We start from the raw sequence: 18,970 nt of genomic DNA on the forward strand, positions 1-18,970 counted from the left end.
GGCAGACTGTTTTCAGCAGCTGATAGCAGTCACAATCTTTCTATCTGCTGGTGTAAACCAAGCAGAGGAAAGTTGTATCTATAAAACAAAAAATAACACCCTATAGGTACTTATTTTCTCTATCTCCCAAATTACCTCAGGGATCTTTTTTTGCCCAAATTTGAAATGAAACCATGCTTAATAGCCATGGTGCTTGTGTCACTATAGGAGGCTGTACGGTGACTCACAGGCAATTTTCAGGTGTGTTTTGGCATCCAAAGTACATATGTTGGATGGAGAGTGAAACTAGAAGGACCAAAGGGCAGAGAAATCTATCCACTTCTAGGGTAACTGATGAGTGGTTGCCTCTGAGGTGTACCTTCCTTGGCCCTGTCCAGTAAAGGACACAGCTGGCTCTTCATAATGCCAACATTCACCCCACTTCTGTGATATGTTCAGTAATAAATTGTCCAATAAATTGGACAGCAGACCTGACGTTATTAACCAGAAAGCATATGATGAGCCATGTCTATCTGTGATTCCAAAAGATCCCGGCTCTTGGTAGGTGACATCAGAGAGAAATGATGTTGAGTGGATCATGAAAAGAGGTTTTCAGTGACTTCCCTGGTGGTCCAGTGGTTAAGACTTTGCCTTCAAACGCAGGGAGTGTGGGTTCGATCCCTGGTCAGGGAGCTAAGATCCCACATGCCTCGTGGCCAAAAAAACAAAACATAAAACAGAAGCAATATTGTAACAAATTCAATAAAGACTTTTAAAATGGTCCACATCAAAAAATAAAATCTTAAAAAAAAAAAAGAAAGAAAGAAAAGAGGTTTTTATATATGAGAGCTCAGCAGGCAGCAAACCGGTTGAAGTACAGCTCCCAGGAGGAACATTCACCACTGTAGACTGAGCAGTGATCACCACCTAGGATATGTCTGTGTAAGGACGCATTGCATGAATGATCTTGCTGCCCGTGGGGACATCCATACAGTGTAATGTGGTGGCTAAGAGGGTGGTCTTAAGAGTCAGACCGCCTTGGTTTGCATCCTCACTCACTGTGTGGCCTTGAGCAAGTTACATCACCTCTCTTGATTCAGTTTCCTCATCTGTAACATAGGAATAGCAACATTATTTACCTCGTAGTTTTGTTGTGAGAATTTAATGAGTTAAACCATGGAGAACAGTTTGTGGCAAATGGTAAACATTCAATAAATATCAGCAATTTATTCCTTCCTCAGTGGTGCCCAAGGCTTTCTCATTGCATTTATTTGGATACAGACTGAAACTTAAGCCAAACAGACTGAAATCAGGGAAGACAGGAACAGGGAAATGGTGTGCCTCAGGGAAAGAGACTGAATGGATGGGTATGTGGGGGACAAGTCAAAATAAGGACAGAAATAAAAGGAATGAGGTACTGCATGTACCAACAAAGGTATAAAGCGGGACTGGCTGTATCTTCTTTCCTTGTTAGGAAATAACTGGTGTATATGAATTTTTTTTCTCAGAGTGGAATGTATATCTGCGTTATATTTATATTGTAGACCACCATTCCTGAGGGGAATAAAAGTAACAAAAACAATAATAAAGCCACATTTTGTAAAAATTTTTATAATTTAAAATAAGCCTTGTTTTCTTGAGGGCACTGGAAGTGCATTGCTTTCCATAAAGGGCAGGTGGTCCCCAGCTCCCCACCTATAAAAACAGCTCAAATAAGTTTGCAGCAATTTTTTTAAAAACTCTCATTAACTAAATCTGAAGTGGTTTAAATTAAATCCAGGCCAGATTGACTTTTCTTGCCCATGAAGAACTGAAGTAGAATGCTTCAATTCCAGAGGCTTTATTTTTTTTTCATTATTTTCTTCACTCATTAGACTCTCTGAGCCATGCAAGTGGTCTCAGCCCCCTTGGTTGGGTATTGCAGTTATTACAACCCTCTTTCCTAATGTGGGTCCACATGCAAAAGAGACTTCTTTAGGAATGGCTTTGACTTTTTTGAGAGGACAAATTGCATTCATGTGTTTTGTCCATCTACCTAAGTCTCAAGTAAACGAACTGAAGCAATTTTAGTTTAATAGTCCCATCCTCACCGGGACCTCATCTCATTAGAAGGTACACACTACTACGGAGCACACCCTCCATAGCTGTGTTTCCCCCGCCCTATGCCAGACCCGCAAGGCAGCCGACCTATGTGGCGGAAACAGAGATGCCCTAAACTGCTGTTTGCACATGGTCTCATAGTACGTGGAAGGATGCTATGGCCAGTTGTTTTCCTTAGCTGGAGACCAGCAGTTTGCACCTGTGAAGAATCAAATGGCATGCCCTCGGAGTGCGGCCACTGCCAGGGTGGGTGTGAAATCCTGTGCCCTCTGCCTTGTTTTCCTAACTGGCTGGAATATGCTGGCCAAGCACCAGGGTGTGTTTATGACATCCTCTCTGGGCTCAGAGTCTTGGACACTTTTCAAGTAGAGAAGTGACACACAGCTTGCCCAGGTCGCGTTTCTGTGACATCCGGCAGGCCTTCCACAAAAACACTTTCAGGAGGAAAAGGAAAAGAATGACAAAGGCAACTGAGAACCACATTACTGTCCTCATCCTGACTGTGTGGAAAAACATCCTGCGAAATAGGAGCTGGATGGATGCTATGCACCTTTAACTTGGAAATCAAGACTGAAGGCTCTAGGGGCCATTCCACAAGAGGAAGGACCTGTGACTTTAAAACCACAATTTCCTCAAGGGTGGGGAATTTAGTTAAAACTTTGGTAGGTTCAGTGTCTTTGGGGAAGCCTTGGTTGGTGCCAGCCGGCAGCTACTTCATACTACAGAATTGTCATCATCGGGGAAGATTCTTTCTTCCAAAATGCCAAATAGCTTTATTGTTTTTTATATTGTAAAAAGGGTACATGCTAATTGTAAATGATATTAATAAGTCTCTCGCAAAGTGTAAAGAAAACAAAAAAAACTTTAAGTATATACAAGATATGCTTTCACATAACAGAGCTGATTTTCCATAGCCTTCCTCAATGATACAGGGTTGAGTCGCTGATTCTTTCTGGGTGCAAACCCCAGTGCTGGTGGTGATGGGAACACAGAGAGGAGGAGAAAGACATGGTCCCTGCCCTAGAGGGGCTCACAGTGAATGGGGGGCAAGAGAGATGTACAAACAGATGATTAGAGTTTAACTTGGTGCCTGTTACTACTGATTTCTGAACTGGATCAAGAAGGAAACAACTCACCTTGTGTGGCTGAGTTTGGAAGCGTGTTCTAAGTGAGGCTTGTTGTATGATAGGATTATGTCAGGGGAGGAGGAGGACAGTATTCATGGGAGGACACAGCAGGTGCAATGGCAAGCAGCTGGGGGAAAGCCTTCTGGAAACCATGAAGAGTTTCAAGTGCTTGGATAATGGAGGGAGGGGAGAGGGATGAGGCTGGATGGTAGACTGGTTCCAGATGATGGAAACTCCTCATTGATTAGCAGACAGTTCCTGTTTTCTACCTTCTCTCTCCAAACTTATTTATCACTGGTGTCCAGGTCACCTGGGAACAGTATTTTGTTTCCTTTTATTGTGTAGACAAGCAAATGAATACTGTGTACCTCAGAGTTCCCCAGAAACTAAAGAGCCTGGTAAAAGGACAAACAGTCCCCACAAATAGTTACAAATGCAGGATAGTAATGGTTACAAAAGTTACATGTTGCAGCAATTTTCAACCATGTCTTGTAATTATCAACTGTAATTTAGGCCAACCGACCAAATCCACAAGGGGCTCTCAGTGCCTCTGTGAGGGGAGAGCTTGGCAAGGCCTAGAAGGGGCCTCTGCTTGACCAGTCTCCCCTCAGGATTGAACCCCAAGGATGGTCAGCCTGGTCCCCACAGACCTCGTCTCCTCTTTTCAGAGGGGACTTCTGCCTTTCTTACACCGGTGTCTGTGAGGAAGCAGGCCTGTGCTTGCCCCACCAAAAGCATAAAGTTTCCACTTAGCGACTGCCCTTCTAGGCTTGAGCTTAAGATGTAAATGAATCCTGGATTCATCAGAAAGGACAGCTTGGCATTGGCAGCAGGTGGGTTGAGAGGATAAAGCAGTTGCTAATTCCAGCTCAAATCCTGCTGCTCTTTTAAGGCTACAGCACAGACCTTGCTCTGCCCGTAGCCCTTAGACTTAAATCACTTCAGCGTAAGCCAGCTCCTTCTCATCTCTGGTGCCCTCGGCCTGCAGCGGCTTGAAGCAGGGTTTCCGTTCCTGGCCAGTGACTGAGGTCGGGTTGCGGCCGTGAGAGCACCGAATCCTAGCCGCTAGACCAGTGGTCAGTGGCAAGACCCTGGCCCTACGGCTTTGCAGAAAAAGAACTCCCACAAAGACGGAAAGTAGTGAAACAAGTAAAGTGTTTATTAGGAGAAAAATGAGTACAGTACGTGTGGATAGACACACGGGCAGGCTCAGAGAGTCACGCCCTCGTGGCAGTTTGAATCACTTTTATGGGGCATTTCTTCCGGGTTTCCTTTGGCCGATCATTTTGATCTGCCTGGTTCAGAGTGCGTATTTGGTATAGCTCAGGATTTTCCCATGTGTGCGCGCACATCTCTTAGCCAAGGTGGAGTCCACGGAAGAGGCCTTTGTGTAGGTTTGGCCACTCGGTATCACTCCCCTTTTGACCTCCAAGGAGCCTTTCTCTGCATGTGTAGCTGGGGAGGTCTCCTGACTTTGAGAATGAGGAATATGTGGTCTCTTATCTTCTATCTGGGCAGGGCCCAGCCTCCTCTCTCAATTGTCCTGTTATTCCCTTCTCGGAGTATCTGTCCGCAGGGAACGAACTCAAACCATTTGCCCCAGGGGCCCATCTCTCTCCTGCTTCCCTTCAACTGCCAGCATCTGCATTTCTGAGTCTGTGGTTTTCCCCAACTTTACCAGCCACCCTGCTGACATGCATGGCAGGATGGATATGTGACGAATGTCACCCCCAGCCCCACTAGCAGCCTTCAACCAATGATGGGCGTATTCTTACCCCAACTCTGTCACCCCTCGAATGAGGTAACCCTTTCCCTAGAATCTCCTGGCATCCCTTCCGAGCTGTTTCCCTTCTCTGCCTCACTCTTCTCCTCTTGTACTCATCTGCTGCAGTTTCCAAATAGATGATTTGCACATAAATCATCTCAGAGTCTGTTTCTGGGGAGCCCAATCCAAGAAAAAGTCATTTCCATACCTTCCCAGGCCATCACCATCTTCCCTGCTCTGAGCATGTGAGAGTGTACAGCTGTAATGTGGAGTCTGCACCTGACTTTCTTCTGGTTGCATTTGCCTTCTATCCGCTCGGTGTATGAATCCACACACTCCCAACCCACTCTAAGCCCTCTGAAAGAGGGCACACTATACCTTACATTTCCTTGTTTCCCTGCACTGCTCATCCCTGCACTGCAGCTGTATTTGTGGCTCCTAGCATGTGGGCCACAAATACTTGCTGACCAGCTGTTACATAGAGACTGGAACTTACCTGGACACTAGTACAGGTCTTGTACTAGTAGACGGCAGCTGATGACATGGCAGGTCGTGAGGAAGACCAGGAACATCACAGACATTGGGTTCCAGTCATGGGTGGTGGCTACTGGTTTTCAGGTTCTGTTGGTCTCCTTTCTGTGTGGTGGTCAAAGTGTGGTCCCCAGCTTTGGGCACCACTGGGAACTTGAATCAGAATCTACAAGTTAACAAGATCCCCAGGTAATGTGTGTGCACATGAAAGTGTAAGAGGCACTGGTCTCAAGGATCCAGGCCACACAGGGCTTATCTGCTATAGGATCCCCCCGGGGGTCTGGGCATGCCCACATATGTATATGCATGCATGATTCATGTATGTTTATAGACACACACAGCCATACCCCCGCAGGTTTCTTTGTAAGACCCATTTGTTTCAATGTAAATAAATCAATAACCTTTAAAAATGATCATCTTTGACAATGTTAGGGTAAACAGAAACCCAGGGAACATCAAGCATTATTTATTATACAGTTTCTGAGCATTTATCACACATCTGATGTGTGCAAGGCACTGTAGAGAGTGCAAAGTTAAATAAAATTCAGCTCTTGTGTTGTTGGAAGGGGCTTTGGTTTTTCTTCACTTAGAAATGATCCTTCACTGGGCTTTGACGCTTCCTGTTTAACATTCCTAGAATTCCTCACCCCATCCCCACTCCTATGGAAAATGAGGTGGCAATGGGGGGAGGATGGGGGGAGAGTGTTCCTAATTAACAGTTTTAAATAACATAGGGGATATATACAAGATTTTCCTATTGCTTAAGTTTTTTTTTTTTTTCCTTGTTACTCAATTCATCATTTTGCAACCAGGATCTGGAAGCATCCCCAAAACCCCTAGCAGGATTTGACACACAGATGGTATCACCATGATGTAAAGGTTTTTTTAATAATTGTACTCTCAAAAAATATGAGGAGAGCACTTGAAAGTAGGTGAATTTTGTTGCATAGCCATAACTATACTATTTGAGCTGATATTAACATTTCAGCTCTCTGCCTTATTTATCAAAAACTGTAAGCCTGATTTTATTTTGTAGTGAATAGGAATGGGGAACTTGGTGCTGGTTCACAGCCCCTAAGAAAAGATGTATCTGACAGTTGGCTGATCAGCAATGGACTGTCACGCTGAAATGTTCATGTTATAGTTCTTAGCATTAACCAGCATGCGTCTTGTTATCTACATGTATATAACACAAAAGAAATTACACTGAGAAGGGTATCTTGACATCAATTTATTCCTTGTTAAGTAATAAATAAATCTAGAGTAGATAAAGAAATAGTTGTTATTTAAGATTAGTAAATTTAAGGTGTCTGGAAAATGTTTTCAGAACTGTAGATTTCCCAACTTCAGCACTATGTAGATCCCATAGAGTTTCAAATATCTGGCAGTTCACCCAGAGAAGTGGAAGACAAACACTTTCTTAACTATCTCCCATTACTGAAATCTTTATTTACTTAGTATGGTTGATTTTAGAAATCCCTGGATTATACTAAGCTCCTATTGATGTCTACATTTTCTCTGGCTCTTCCTTCTGCTGCCTTCTTCTTTGAAGACAAACTTCCTTCAGCTGTATGTAGCATTTTCTGTGACGGTGGTCCCTATCTCAATCAAATGTCCCTTTCCTCCTTCAAAACACTTCCCAGAGCCCACCTTCTCTATGATAGCTCCACATTCCTAAGCATTATTTGGTGACCAACTCTTTCTCCTTCATGATTGGTAAGTACAAACTAAATGTCAGGGAAGGAGGATAGTGGGAGGAAATGGGAAGTTACAAAGATTTCCTGAAGGAAATATTCTACCTTCCTCCACTTTAGAAAGTGAGAATTACCTTAAAGGCTAAACGCATAGATTTTAATATCCCATACAGTAGATAAAATGGAAACAATGGATACAATGAGGTGACTCTTCTATTATTCTGCTGAGGAATGGCAAGATTAAATCATGCTATGGTCTAAATGTGTACGGCCATCCCCACAATTCCTATGTTGAAACCTAACCTTAAGGTGATGGTATTAGGAGGTGGAGCCTTTGGGAGGTGATTAGGTCCTGAGGGTGGAGCCCTTATGTACAGGATTGGTGCCCTTATTAAAGAGTTTCCAGAGAGCTCCTTTGCCCCCTTCTTCCATGGAACCAAAAACCAAATCTGCCAACACCATGATCTTGGACTTTGCAGTCTCCAAAACTGTGAGAAATAAATGTTTGTTGTTTACAAGCCACCCAGTGTGTGATATTTTGTTACAGAAGCCCAAATAGACTAAGACAAAACATGAGTCCATTCAAGATCTCAACACAACCTTATGTAAAAATCCTAAAACACTGTTCTGCTTTATTTCCACTGTTTACATAAAGGTGAGCTCACAAGTGAGTGGAAAGCAATTTAGAAAGTAATTTTTTCCTCCAAGCTACTACATGTCAGACCTTCTCTTCTGAGCACATCCTGGCCAGCCAGACATACCTTCAAACCCCCATCCTATTAACTGCAGTTTGTTTGCATATTTTGATTTACTTATTTATTTATGCCCTGCTGACCTCCAGCAAGCAGTCAGGCAGTTCACAATGAAAACATAGTTGCTATGAGACCAGAAATAATTAACCCAAGGCAAAATCCAGGAACGAGAAAGGGGAGCATTGGCGGGATAGGGGGCAAGTAGCAAAAAAACTTAAACTATCCTAGCTAAGGAAATCAACAATCTCAGGCAGGGTCAAATTTGCAGACTGCATTTTTCCATTTAATTCTCCCCTATAAGTAATGAAATAATATTTATCCAAGTATTTCTGTCTAACTTGTATTTGGGGAGTTACATCTCAACTACCATGAATAAAACGTCCTGGCGATATTTTTTTGAAAGTAAGTAAGTGCAAAGAAAGATAGGCATCTTGTATTTAATTGTATAATGAGTAAATTATGTAATGTAATGAGTAAAGTATGTTAAGTTCAATTGTAGCTGATGTATAGTTCAACTGAGTTAAATCTTACCATATTGTTCCTTTTCTAATGACCACAAAGCACTTTTTCTTTTTTTCCTGGCAAAAGGTTCAAACACAATTTCTCTTTCTTTCTTCCTTTCATTTTTCTTTCTTCCTATTTCTTTTCTTTCTTTTTGGACCCGTAATAAGCAACTTTCTTCAAAATGGTTTCCATGATTGGGCCAGAAGACCTGTGGTTACTTTTTTCTATCATTCTGTGATTATACCACATTTGCAAAACAGATATTGTGTAGTTAAAGATGGGCTGCTTCTTTGAGTTCTCTAGAAGTGTTTCAATGCTAAAATCCCCAATGGTCTTTCAAAAAGTTTCCTTAATTGAAGCAAAAGAAATAGTGGAACCATTGTTGGGGATAATCAATGAGAGGTCATTTACATGAGGGGACCATGGTGTGGTGGGAGAAGAAATTCTGGCTCCGTATAATTCATTCTGAGTCGTTGAGCCCACACAAAAGATTTACCTTTAAAAGGCTAAGTTCCCAAGCCCCCAGTTTTTAAAGAGTAAATCCAAACTGTAGAACCTCTAAATCCTTTATCAACCCACAAAATAACACTATGTTCAAAGCTCAAATTAGATAGATTTCTACAAGCTTTAAGGTCTGTAAGTATTTGGGGGTCAGTGCAAAGAAAAGATGCTGGGAAATAAACTCTCAGCACAAATGAAGAGAGATTTGGGTTTTCAGACATAAATGTGGCCTCACCAAATGCTATTTAGGGAAAAATAGTCTTAGTTTTCTGGCCTTTAAAAAAATCAATCATACTAAAAACATAATTTATTTGGTTACACTATTGTCTCAAATAGCAAGACATAAAAGTAAGCTACCTTTCACATTCTCTGATTTCTACTTTAAATCCTAAGTCAACTTCATTGAAACCTCTCTTTGAGGAAGACATAGTAAGTTCCACATTTAAATAAAAGCCATAATTGCTTTATAAGTACAAAAATTATACCTTGTATTTTTTTGTTTTGTTTTTTTACAAGGGCGGGGTTTACTTTAGCATTCTGTGCCAAATGCACAAAGTTGAACTGAGTCCAGTAGATCCTTAATTTTTGCAATGTTACAAAATTTGAGGTTCATTCAAAACAAAGGATGCATCTGTTTTCATCAGCTGCTTCTTAAATTTTATTACTGGGACTTATATTTTTTAATTGTTTTGCCTAAGCAGTATTGTTTTACTAGGCATGATTTATTACTCTCCCATGTGCTCACAGAAACTGTGTGTTCCTGAAATCATGCAAACTAAATCAAAAATAATAAGAAAGGATGGGAACTTATTCCCTTTACATTGGATTAAATGATCATTTAGAATATGTAAATCTGTTTAAATTATAATAGAGCTTTGTTTATCAATGGGAAGAAAAATATGTTCAATTAACTCCAAGCTGATATAAAGAAAATTGAGGCATGATCAGAGGATAGAAGAAAGAATTGAGGAATATGACTTTTTGGAATGCTATTTTAAAAATCAGCTCAAAATTGGAGGATTATCTGCCTAAGGAGACATTAACAATGTTTTTGTTTATATGTTCTCTACTTCGTTCCACAAAAAAGGATTTCAGGCAGCTTGCTCTCTCAATGTTCTATTTTTTTTAAAATATCGAATCTTAGCTTTTGAACATGATAAACTAACAGCATTTGATGCCTACTTACTGTGCAAGCATTTTGCGTATATTTTTGTGCTAGTATTTTCAGGCTAGAAGAGCATATCCTTGTCTGGGGGTAGCATAATTTTTAGAGAGTAAAATTTATTAACTGTACAATTATCTTGGAATTTATAGATTACTGGATGACTTTATTTTACTGGACCATTACTGCCTTGTCTACTTCAATAACTGACTTTTTGTGGGATTGAAAATGTTATAACTGTAGAATATTTTTGCTTCAGATACAGGAAAAAATTGAGAAAGACTGGGAAATAATTGCAAAGAGAAAAAGATCTAGCTATTGATAGATCATGAGGATTCAAGTCACTAAGAAAACCTTAAGTTATATAGTCTTTTGACTTAATCATGTGACATTTTTAAAAAGAGAAATAGGCTTTCTTGGTAAAATGTTGAGCAAATTTCACTTCTAGGTAAACCTTTTCGCAGGTTACTGAAACAGTGGCCCATATTTGCTTACTGAGCAGGTATTGGGGTTTTGGACGTTTCTAGAACTTCCAAACCTTTATCAATTCACAAAATAAGTTAACTCAGAAAAATTAAGGGGATATATGGCTTCTGAGACAGCTTATTTTAGTTTTGGTGATAATTTAGATATGTCTGCATTTACATTTAGGATTTTCGACACTGAAACAATAATAGCTAACATTTACTTAGCATTTCCCTGTGCCAGGCATTGTTCTGAATGCTTTGTTTTTAACTCACTGAATCTTCACAACCACTGTATGAGGCGGGCCCATTAATCTGTTTTATTAACTGAGCCTTGGAGAGTTAAGTGACTTGCCCAAGGTCCATGACTGCCTGGTGGCAGTGCCAGGATTCAAACACAGGACGGAGCTTCTGAGCACACTCTGTGACCACCACACCACCACCCGCCTCTGCTCAGCTGGGAGCGCTTTCCATGGGACTGCCACCTTTCTGTTCTTTGAGGGTGGAACTTCCTCTGGGAATATGTATCCAAAGAAAATCTCTCACACTTATCAACAGCTCAAACAGCCAGTACTCTTTTTGTTTGCCCTGCTAGTGTCTTACTCACCAATTCTACTTTCCAAGCAGTAAAGGAAGCCTCTGGAAAGCCAAACACTCATTGTTTCAAGGGGAAATTTTAGGCAGTGGAACAACTTAGGCTGCTGCTAGAAGGTGTCTCAGAAAGAGCTATAAATCTTCAGGGTGGGTGCAGTTCAGAGAGGCCTGAGCAGGGACTGGGATGGAGAAACTTTGCACGTTACACAGACAGACCAGTTAAATCCAACAGAAAAGCAGGTCTCTAATGAACTGGACTCAGTCATTTGGAATTTCTAAAAAGAGTGACTATAAACTCATCAGTCAATAGAATCTTTAAAATTTTATTTTAAAGGTTAATATCTCAAACTCTGAACAGACAACAGAATAGGAGGGACCAAAAGTCTTCCAGTAGAATAGGACCAGGAGTCATACATCACCAGTAAGTAAAACTTTACATGTTTCAAAGGGACTCCCACTGTTTAAAAATGACTTTTAAAACCTGATATTGATTTCTCTGCAAGGGAGGTACTCAGAGAGAGAAAGAGAGAAGCACAAGGGAGGGGCACACCGGTGCTTTCAATGGTATTGCCAATGTTCTGTTTCATTACTTAAATATGCTTATACATATTCTTTCATGTGCAGCACATATTCCATAATGTCAAAAAAAAACATTAAACATTTACTATGTGCCAAATAGTATGGCTGGTATTGACAACAATAATATAATAAAACAATAGGCCTCTACTAAATGGCTTATTTTTTAACTCATTGATATTTCCAGTATAATCACATCTTATTAAGAATAATACTTATAATAACAATTGATTGCTACCATTTTTTAAAACCATTTGCTCTATGCCAGGTCTTTTATAGGTATTATTTCATTATTCCTCTTAACAAAGTCTTGAAGAATTTGTGTCAGCTGAGTTTGTTAATAGCGTATCAAACTAAAGCCAGCTTCAATAATAAGAATATTTATTATCTCATTTAAGAAGTTTGCAAGACTCGATGGGTCCAAGTCCCTTCAAAAATTCCAAAATGTCATCAAAAACCCTTGGTGACAAGGCTCTTTCTCTCCACCTCCCCAGTATATTGACTTGGCCCTCATGCTTGTAAGATGGCTGCCACAGATCCAGGCAGCACATGATGTAGACACAGCAACGTCTGATTAAAGAAAAGGCATGTGTCCCTTCCATGTCTCTCTTCTTATTTGGGAGAAAAACCTTTTCCATCAGTCTCTCATCCCAGAAAACTTCACCTCAAGTCCAAATGCCCAGGATAAACTCATATACCCGTCCCCTGAGTAGGAATAGGCTGAGGAATTGAATAGCTGTCATTTTCACATAATGGCAGGATGGAGATTTTACCAGTAAGAAAGAAGGTGATAGGATGAGATATGACTATTGATAGGCAAGCAAAAGTATCTGCCACTGAATTGCTAGCTCCAATTTATAGATGAAGAAACTGAGGCTCAAAGTGGTTAAATAAGATGCTCAAAGTTATATAGCTAATAAAAACACCAAGCCCAAAATCATCTCAAGTTTTTCTTAACATAAGTCCAGCCATACCAAAAAAAATCTATCAGTACAGCCATTCCCCAAAAGGAGGTAGGAAAATTTAACAAATCCTATTTTGCTGAAAAGCATGAGGTTTCCCCACCTCATGGTTCCAGAGCCGTGTCAGGAGTGTTGGGGTGTTGGTGGTGATTTTCAATAATAAACTTTATGTCAGGCAACACATTAAGCACCGAAGGTACAAAGATGAACGTGACATGTCCAGCCTTTGAGGGGCACACTGGGAAAGGTGACAGTGACACAGAAATTGCAGGCACAGATGTCAGGGTTCTCATGAAGATACAGCCAGAGGTCTGAGGAACACAGAGATAGGTGCAAGCAACTTTGGCTGGAAGAGTTCAGGAGGACTTCACAGAAGAGGTGACGTTTGAATTGGTTTAAAGACGTGTGGGAGGGTACAAGGAAGAGAAGGGGAGGAAGGGCTTCCAGTAGCCAACAGTCTGCCCTAATGGAAGACATCTGTTTCTAATGGAAACTGGGTTGCTAAAGGAGATGGAAGAAGAGAAAACGATTTTAGGGGTGGTCTTTTAAAATGGCAACAACCCCTAGCCACAGATAGCTCCGAGAAGAAGGCATATCTCAGTATCTCCAACATGAACACCACTTCATAAATGTCTTTCCGAGCATATCAGAATCTATTAAAAAAGGATTTACAGATAAGTTTCTCCTTTGGCTTTCTCATAATTACAATTCTCATTCAGGGAGAGCTTCATTCAGTGTTCCAAACCAAATGGATCCTTTTTTAAAAAAGAATGGCATTATTCTAACATCTTTTTTTCCTTTTTTTTTTTTTTTTTGTGAAGAATCAAAAAAGGAAAAGAAGGATTTTAGAATATGTCATGTTACCATGTTTTTCATATTCTTCTGTAAATAACTGAGTTGCTGTTCCAGTCATACTCAAAGAGAATGTGCATACTATTTTTTTGAAGTTGATTTACAATATTGTGTTCAATTCAGGTGTACAAGAATGTGCATCCTATTTAGTTCCGGATTGAAAAAATATTTCTAATAGCTCAAATGTATTAATTATATGGTTAGGTCTTTGATATATCTACTTGTGTGTTACTTGCTTTAACTATCAATTTTGAGAGAAGTATATTAAAATCTCCAACTAAAAATATTCATTGATCTATTTTTCCCTGAAGTTTTACCAATTGTTAAATAAATTTTGAGGTTGTGTTGTTAAAAATAAAAAACAAAAAATAATTGAGTTGCAAGCAAAAAGCAAATGGCTGTCGCCAGCCTTCAATCTGCACACCCAGGTTGGGTCATATATACAAATCCATCTGTGATGGGGAAAAGAATTAATATGTGGGTGAAAAACAGAGCACATGTGGATTCGGATATATAGTAACTTACTAAGGAAAGAATGTTTCAATTAGTTTAAAGGCAAGGAGAGAATCTGCCTGTGGTGAAAAGTAGAAGGAAAGAAACTGGCAAGATGAGCTGGAGACTTAAACTCAAACCAAACTCCATATGACCTGGTTAAGCTGAGCTCACATTCCTGATGGCTGAATGGAAAGTCAGGCCAAGCAGTTTGGAATATCTTTCAATTCTGACCAGAAGGTAAAAGAAGATAATTTTCTTTTATAGGAGGTCCACAAAGATCCAAGATTGATTAATCGATCCACCTATCTACATGTCTATATGTCTATCTATTGATATCTATCTATCTATCTTTCTATCGACCTCACTGATTTTATATTCACAAAAATTCACCCTAGTCTCTAAATTGTGTTTGTAACCCCAAATCAATACTCAAGGTGCTTGTGAGGTCACTCACAGACATGCACAGAATAGTGCCCACTGCACAGGTTCCCAGCTGGGGTTGAACGAGGCAATGCTCTGCCTTCTTGTTTCAGTTCCCCTCTCTCTGTAAACAAGTGTCTGTTCTTCTCATGGTCTATTTAGTGCCACAGTCTAATCTTTGTGCTCTTTTTTGGTGATTTCATTGCTTAAAATGTCCACAAGTTTAGTGCTGAAGTGCTCTCTAGTGTTCCCAAGTGTGAGAAGGCTGTGATGCACCTTACGGAGAAAATTCGTGTGTTATGTAGGCTGCATTCAGGCATGAGTTATAGCGCTGTTAGCTCAATTTTAATGAATTAATGATCTGTATCAATTAAGACATCTTTATTTTTTTTCTTTTGAATTTTACTTTATTATTTTTTTTATATAGCAAATCCTTATTAGTTATCTATTTTATGCATATTAGTGTATATATGTCAATCCCAATCTCCTAATTCATCCCACCACCACCACCCCCGGCTTTCCCCCCTTGGTGTCCATACATTTGTTCTCTACATGTGTCTCTATTTCTGCCTTGCAAACCAGTTCATCTGTACCATTTTTCTAGATTCCACACATATGCATTAATATACAATGTTTGTTTTTCTCTTTCTGACTTACTTCACTCTGTATGACAGTCTCTAGGCCCATACATGTCTCTACAAATAACCCAATTTCATTCCTTTTTATGGGTGAGTAATATTCCATTGTATATATGTACCACATCTTCTTTATCCATTCATCTGAAGACATCTTTAGATAGAAACACACATAAAACAAGGTTATGTATTGATCAGTTGATGAAAATGTGTGACCAGAGACTTTCAGGAACCTACCCCTATATTTGCTCTAGAAGCAATGCTTCAGTATTTGCTAATTCAGTGTTCAAAGTGACTTTATAGAACATAGCTACTATGAATAATAATAATCGACTCTTTGTACACAAACACACACATACACACAACACACACACACCCACATACACATATACATAGAGAGACAGTGATATATCATCACATTCACCAGCAGTGTGAGGCTGTCTAGCAGAGTTCTCTGAGCTGAAATAATTTCCCACCTTCTCACAGACTCCAGAGTAGGGTGCCCAACTGTCCCAATTTGACCTCGATTGAAGGGTTTCCCAGGATTTGAGACCTTCAATGACAAAACCAGGAAAATTCCAGGACCAATCAGAAAGAGTTGGCTCCCCTACTCTAAAGTTTCTTGAAGCCAGGGAATTGAGGTGGAGGAGGGGCCCATACTAACCCTTCAACTCTTGCTCTGAAGCTAGTAACCCCACCATCATTAGGAAAGAGGCTCATGGAATAAATACACCACCAAGCAACTGCTGGCCCCGCTCAGGCTTCTGAGGGCTCCTAAGTAAAGGCTGGGGTGTCCCTGGCAAAGCTTCACTGAGAAAGCATTAACAATAAGCTCATTTGATTTACATTCCTAATGCCCCTTGCAAGTGTCTTTTTGGTGTGTGGCGACGTCTAAGGGTTGAATTATGAAAAAATAACAGTGAAATGGCCCAGTAAAAAAGCAAGAATAACAGATGCCCAGGAAATAAAATATTTTCATTCAGGCAGCAAAATAAATTATTTTCTTTAACTCTTTTGTAAATTGATAAAGGACAGAGAGAAAAGTGTGGATTTTAGGACCAAATCCACATTTCCTAAAATCAGCAAATTCTCAAACTTCCAGAGATTTGGTACTCTATATAGACTAGTGATTCTCAGCCCTGGCTCTATATTAGAATTACTTGGGAGGTTTTAAAAATTCCTCTGCCTGGACCCCACCCATCACAATGAAATTAAATAGAAACTGGGGCGAGGGCAGGGGGAGAGGGGAATTATTGGGCATTAGAATTGTTCTAAAAGCTTCCCAGGTGATTCTAACATACAGCCAGGGTTGAGACCCTCTCACAAGGAGCATAGCGTTGAGAAAGGGTCTTGGGAAAGTTCAGCAGAGAACGCTGAAATCAGTTGCTGATAGCTGCTGTGGGTGGAAGACAGGAAGGTAGCAGCATACAGGGCTGCACTAAGCCATCTTTTTCAGCCTAACCAAAGTGGAAATATTCAAACTCTGAAATCAGGCAGGTCTTGATTCACTCTTGTCTCTGCTACCAAGACTCTTATTACCAGTGTAATCTTGGTCCAGTGATTGGCCCTCTTATCAGTATCTTCATCCTGTTACCATTTTGCAAGGTTGTCATGAGGATTAAGTGAGGAAGCAGATGCCAAGTACCTGAGACACAGTGGATGCTTAATAGAGGGAAACAATCATCACCATAACCAGGCACCCACATTTTCATTTTTGGCCGCTTTCTGATTTACATTCTGTTATCCTCACAAAGAATAACAGAGGCGTTTTATGAGATAGTAGTAGCAGTATTTTACAAACAAAATGAACAACACACAAAAAATGAATGGTATGACCAAGGCAAATCACTGCCTGTGAGCCAAATCTAGCCACACCTGTTCATTTACTTATTGTCTGTAGCTGTTTTCCCATAACAGATACCACATGGCCCATAAAGCCAAAAATATTTACTCTCTGATTCTTTACAGAAACAGTTTGCTGACCCTTGATTCTAGTTCATCAACTCTCAGTGCGGTCCATGGACCCCTGAGACCCCTTCAGGGGATCTGCGAGGTCCAAGCTATTTTCACACTAATACTCACACATCATTGACCTTTTTCACTGTGTTGACATTTTCACTGAAAAGACAAAAGCGATGATGGGTAAAACTGCCAGTGCCTCAGCACAGATCAAGACAGTGGCACCAAAATGTACTCATCGTCTTCTTCACCACCACGTGTTTGCAGGGAAGAAACCAAACAAACAAAAAGCCAGTTTCACTTAACTCAGGTTGGCCCTATTGCTATTTTGAGCCAAGTATTTTGACATTTGGTTTCCGGGGGGCTGTCCTATGCACTGTAGGATGTTTAGCAGCATCTCCAGCCTCTACCCAGTAGATACTACCAGCTTGTCCCCCCTAACACCCCCAGCAGTGACAGCCAAAATGTCTCCAGACATTTTTTTGAAATTTCTTTTATTTGACTTAATAAATGGTAAATATCAATAGATATAACTCAGATGAACAAAAACTCTTTGGTGTCTTCTATAATTTTTAAGACAGTAAAAAGTTCCTGAGACCAAAAAGTTTGAGACCTGCTGGTCTATTTTGTATTTACAGAGTATTTATGATATTTACACCACTAAATCAAAGTAAAGTGAAAAGGATCCTATAACTGATGATGAACAAGAGATAGGAAAAAGGAGTGGGAAAATATGTGCAAGGGTGGGTTTCGGATTTGGGGGCGGGAGGGATGGAAGTATAGCCAGAGAAGACACAGCTTTAGAGACACGGGGGGCAGTGTGACCTGAGTGAGCTAGTCCTCCATCTGTGCCTCAGTTTCCTTCTTATAAAATCGCAGTGATCACAGTATTATTGGGAGGATTGCATGAATAAATACATAAAAATCATATAGAATAGGTTTGGCACTTAGATTAAGTGTTCTCTGTGGGTCAGCTATTATTATTTTCATATTAAATAATCAATTTATGTCCGAAGGGATGAGGTCAGGCTTGCCATTAAGGCACACAGGTGCTGCTGACCCTGTCCCCACGGTGGGATGACTGAAAGCAGAAAAATGCAGTCACTGGCCTCCAGAGATGAAATATTGTGGAGCCAAGAAAGAAATCAGAATCTCCTAAACCCCTTCCTACCCTAACATCACACTTTCTAATCCAGAATCACATCTGTTACCCCTGTGAGGTATATGGGCATGCTCCAAGTTTTCAGAACAAACGATGTGAGGTTGGCTTGGTTTCATATGTTAGTTCCAGAGCAGTTATAACTTTTCTTGTTCCCACGCTGTGATTAATTTTCCCTTCAGCTCAATTTGGCTGCCAGAAAATCATCCAGAGTTGTGTTGATTTCAGCAAATACCCACACAGCCATCCTCACCTTTAGGAAGACATGTGCTTTCAAAAAAGGGCTCTTAATGAAACCGTAGGGACACTTCTTAGGTAAGCAAATGAAATGTTTGTGGACTGACTAAAATAATTGCTAAAGAAGAACCTGAAGCTGAAGCTGAGGAAGTTACTTGAAATTTGAAATCGCATTCTCCATAGTAAAGTGCCACATCTCCCGTGTCCCATTTCTTATCTCTTCCGACCTCCCTTTGTCAATCAGGACACTTTTTACTGTAACTGTTTTCTGTGGTTACTGAGACTATTGGGTTTAGATCCTAAAATCTTGCTGAATTCACATGTAATATTCTCTGTGAAATCTGACCTGACTACACTATTTAACATTAACCCCCCTCCGTGGGTCTCCCTATTCTGCCTCATCTTCCTTTGAGGTACATATCTCCATCCAACACACTCTGTATTTTACACATGTATTTTGTTTATTGTCTGTCTGCCTCATTATCATGGCAGAGATTATCTT

The 18,970-nt window shown here is 40.3% G+C and overlaps 1 protein-coding gene across 14 annotated transcripts in view; it reads left to right on the forward strand.

Annotated features, from left to right (window-relative positions):
• VEPH1 (ventricular zone expressed PH domain containing 1) overlaps positions 1-18,970 on the forward strand; it is a 291,970-nt gene that overhangs the window by 82,213 nt on the left and 190,787 nt on the right. Inside the window, exon 7 of one of the 14 annotated variants that reach the window (XM_059920053.1) lies at positions 14,112-14,209. The exons of the other annotated variants lie outside the window; for them this stretch is intronic. Coding sequence (XP_059776036.1) covers positions 14,112-14,144 — 33 coding nt within the window. The 3' untranslated portion in view covers positions 14,145-14,209. Of the gene's footprint in view, positions 1-14,111; positions 14,210-18,970 lie in introns of those variants that run through there. 14 annotated transcript variants of the gene reach the window in all.

This window comes from Balaenoptera ricei, chromosome 4 (genome assembly GCF_028023285.1).
Source record: "Balaenoptera ricei isolate mBalRic1 chromosome 4, mBalRic1.hap2, whole genome shotgun sequence".
NCBI lineage: Eukaryota > Metazoa > Chordata > Mammalia > Artiodactyla > Balaenopteridae > Balaenoptera > Balaenoptera ricei.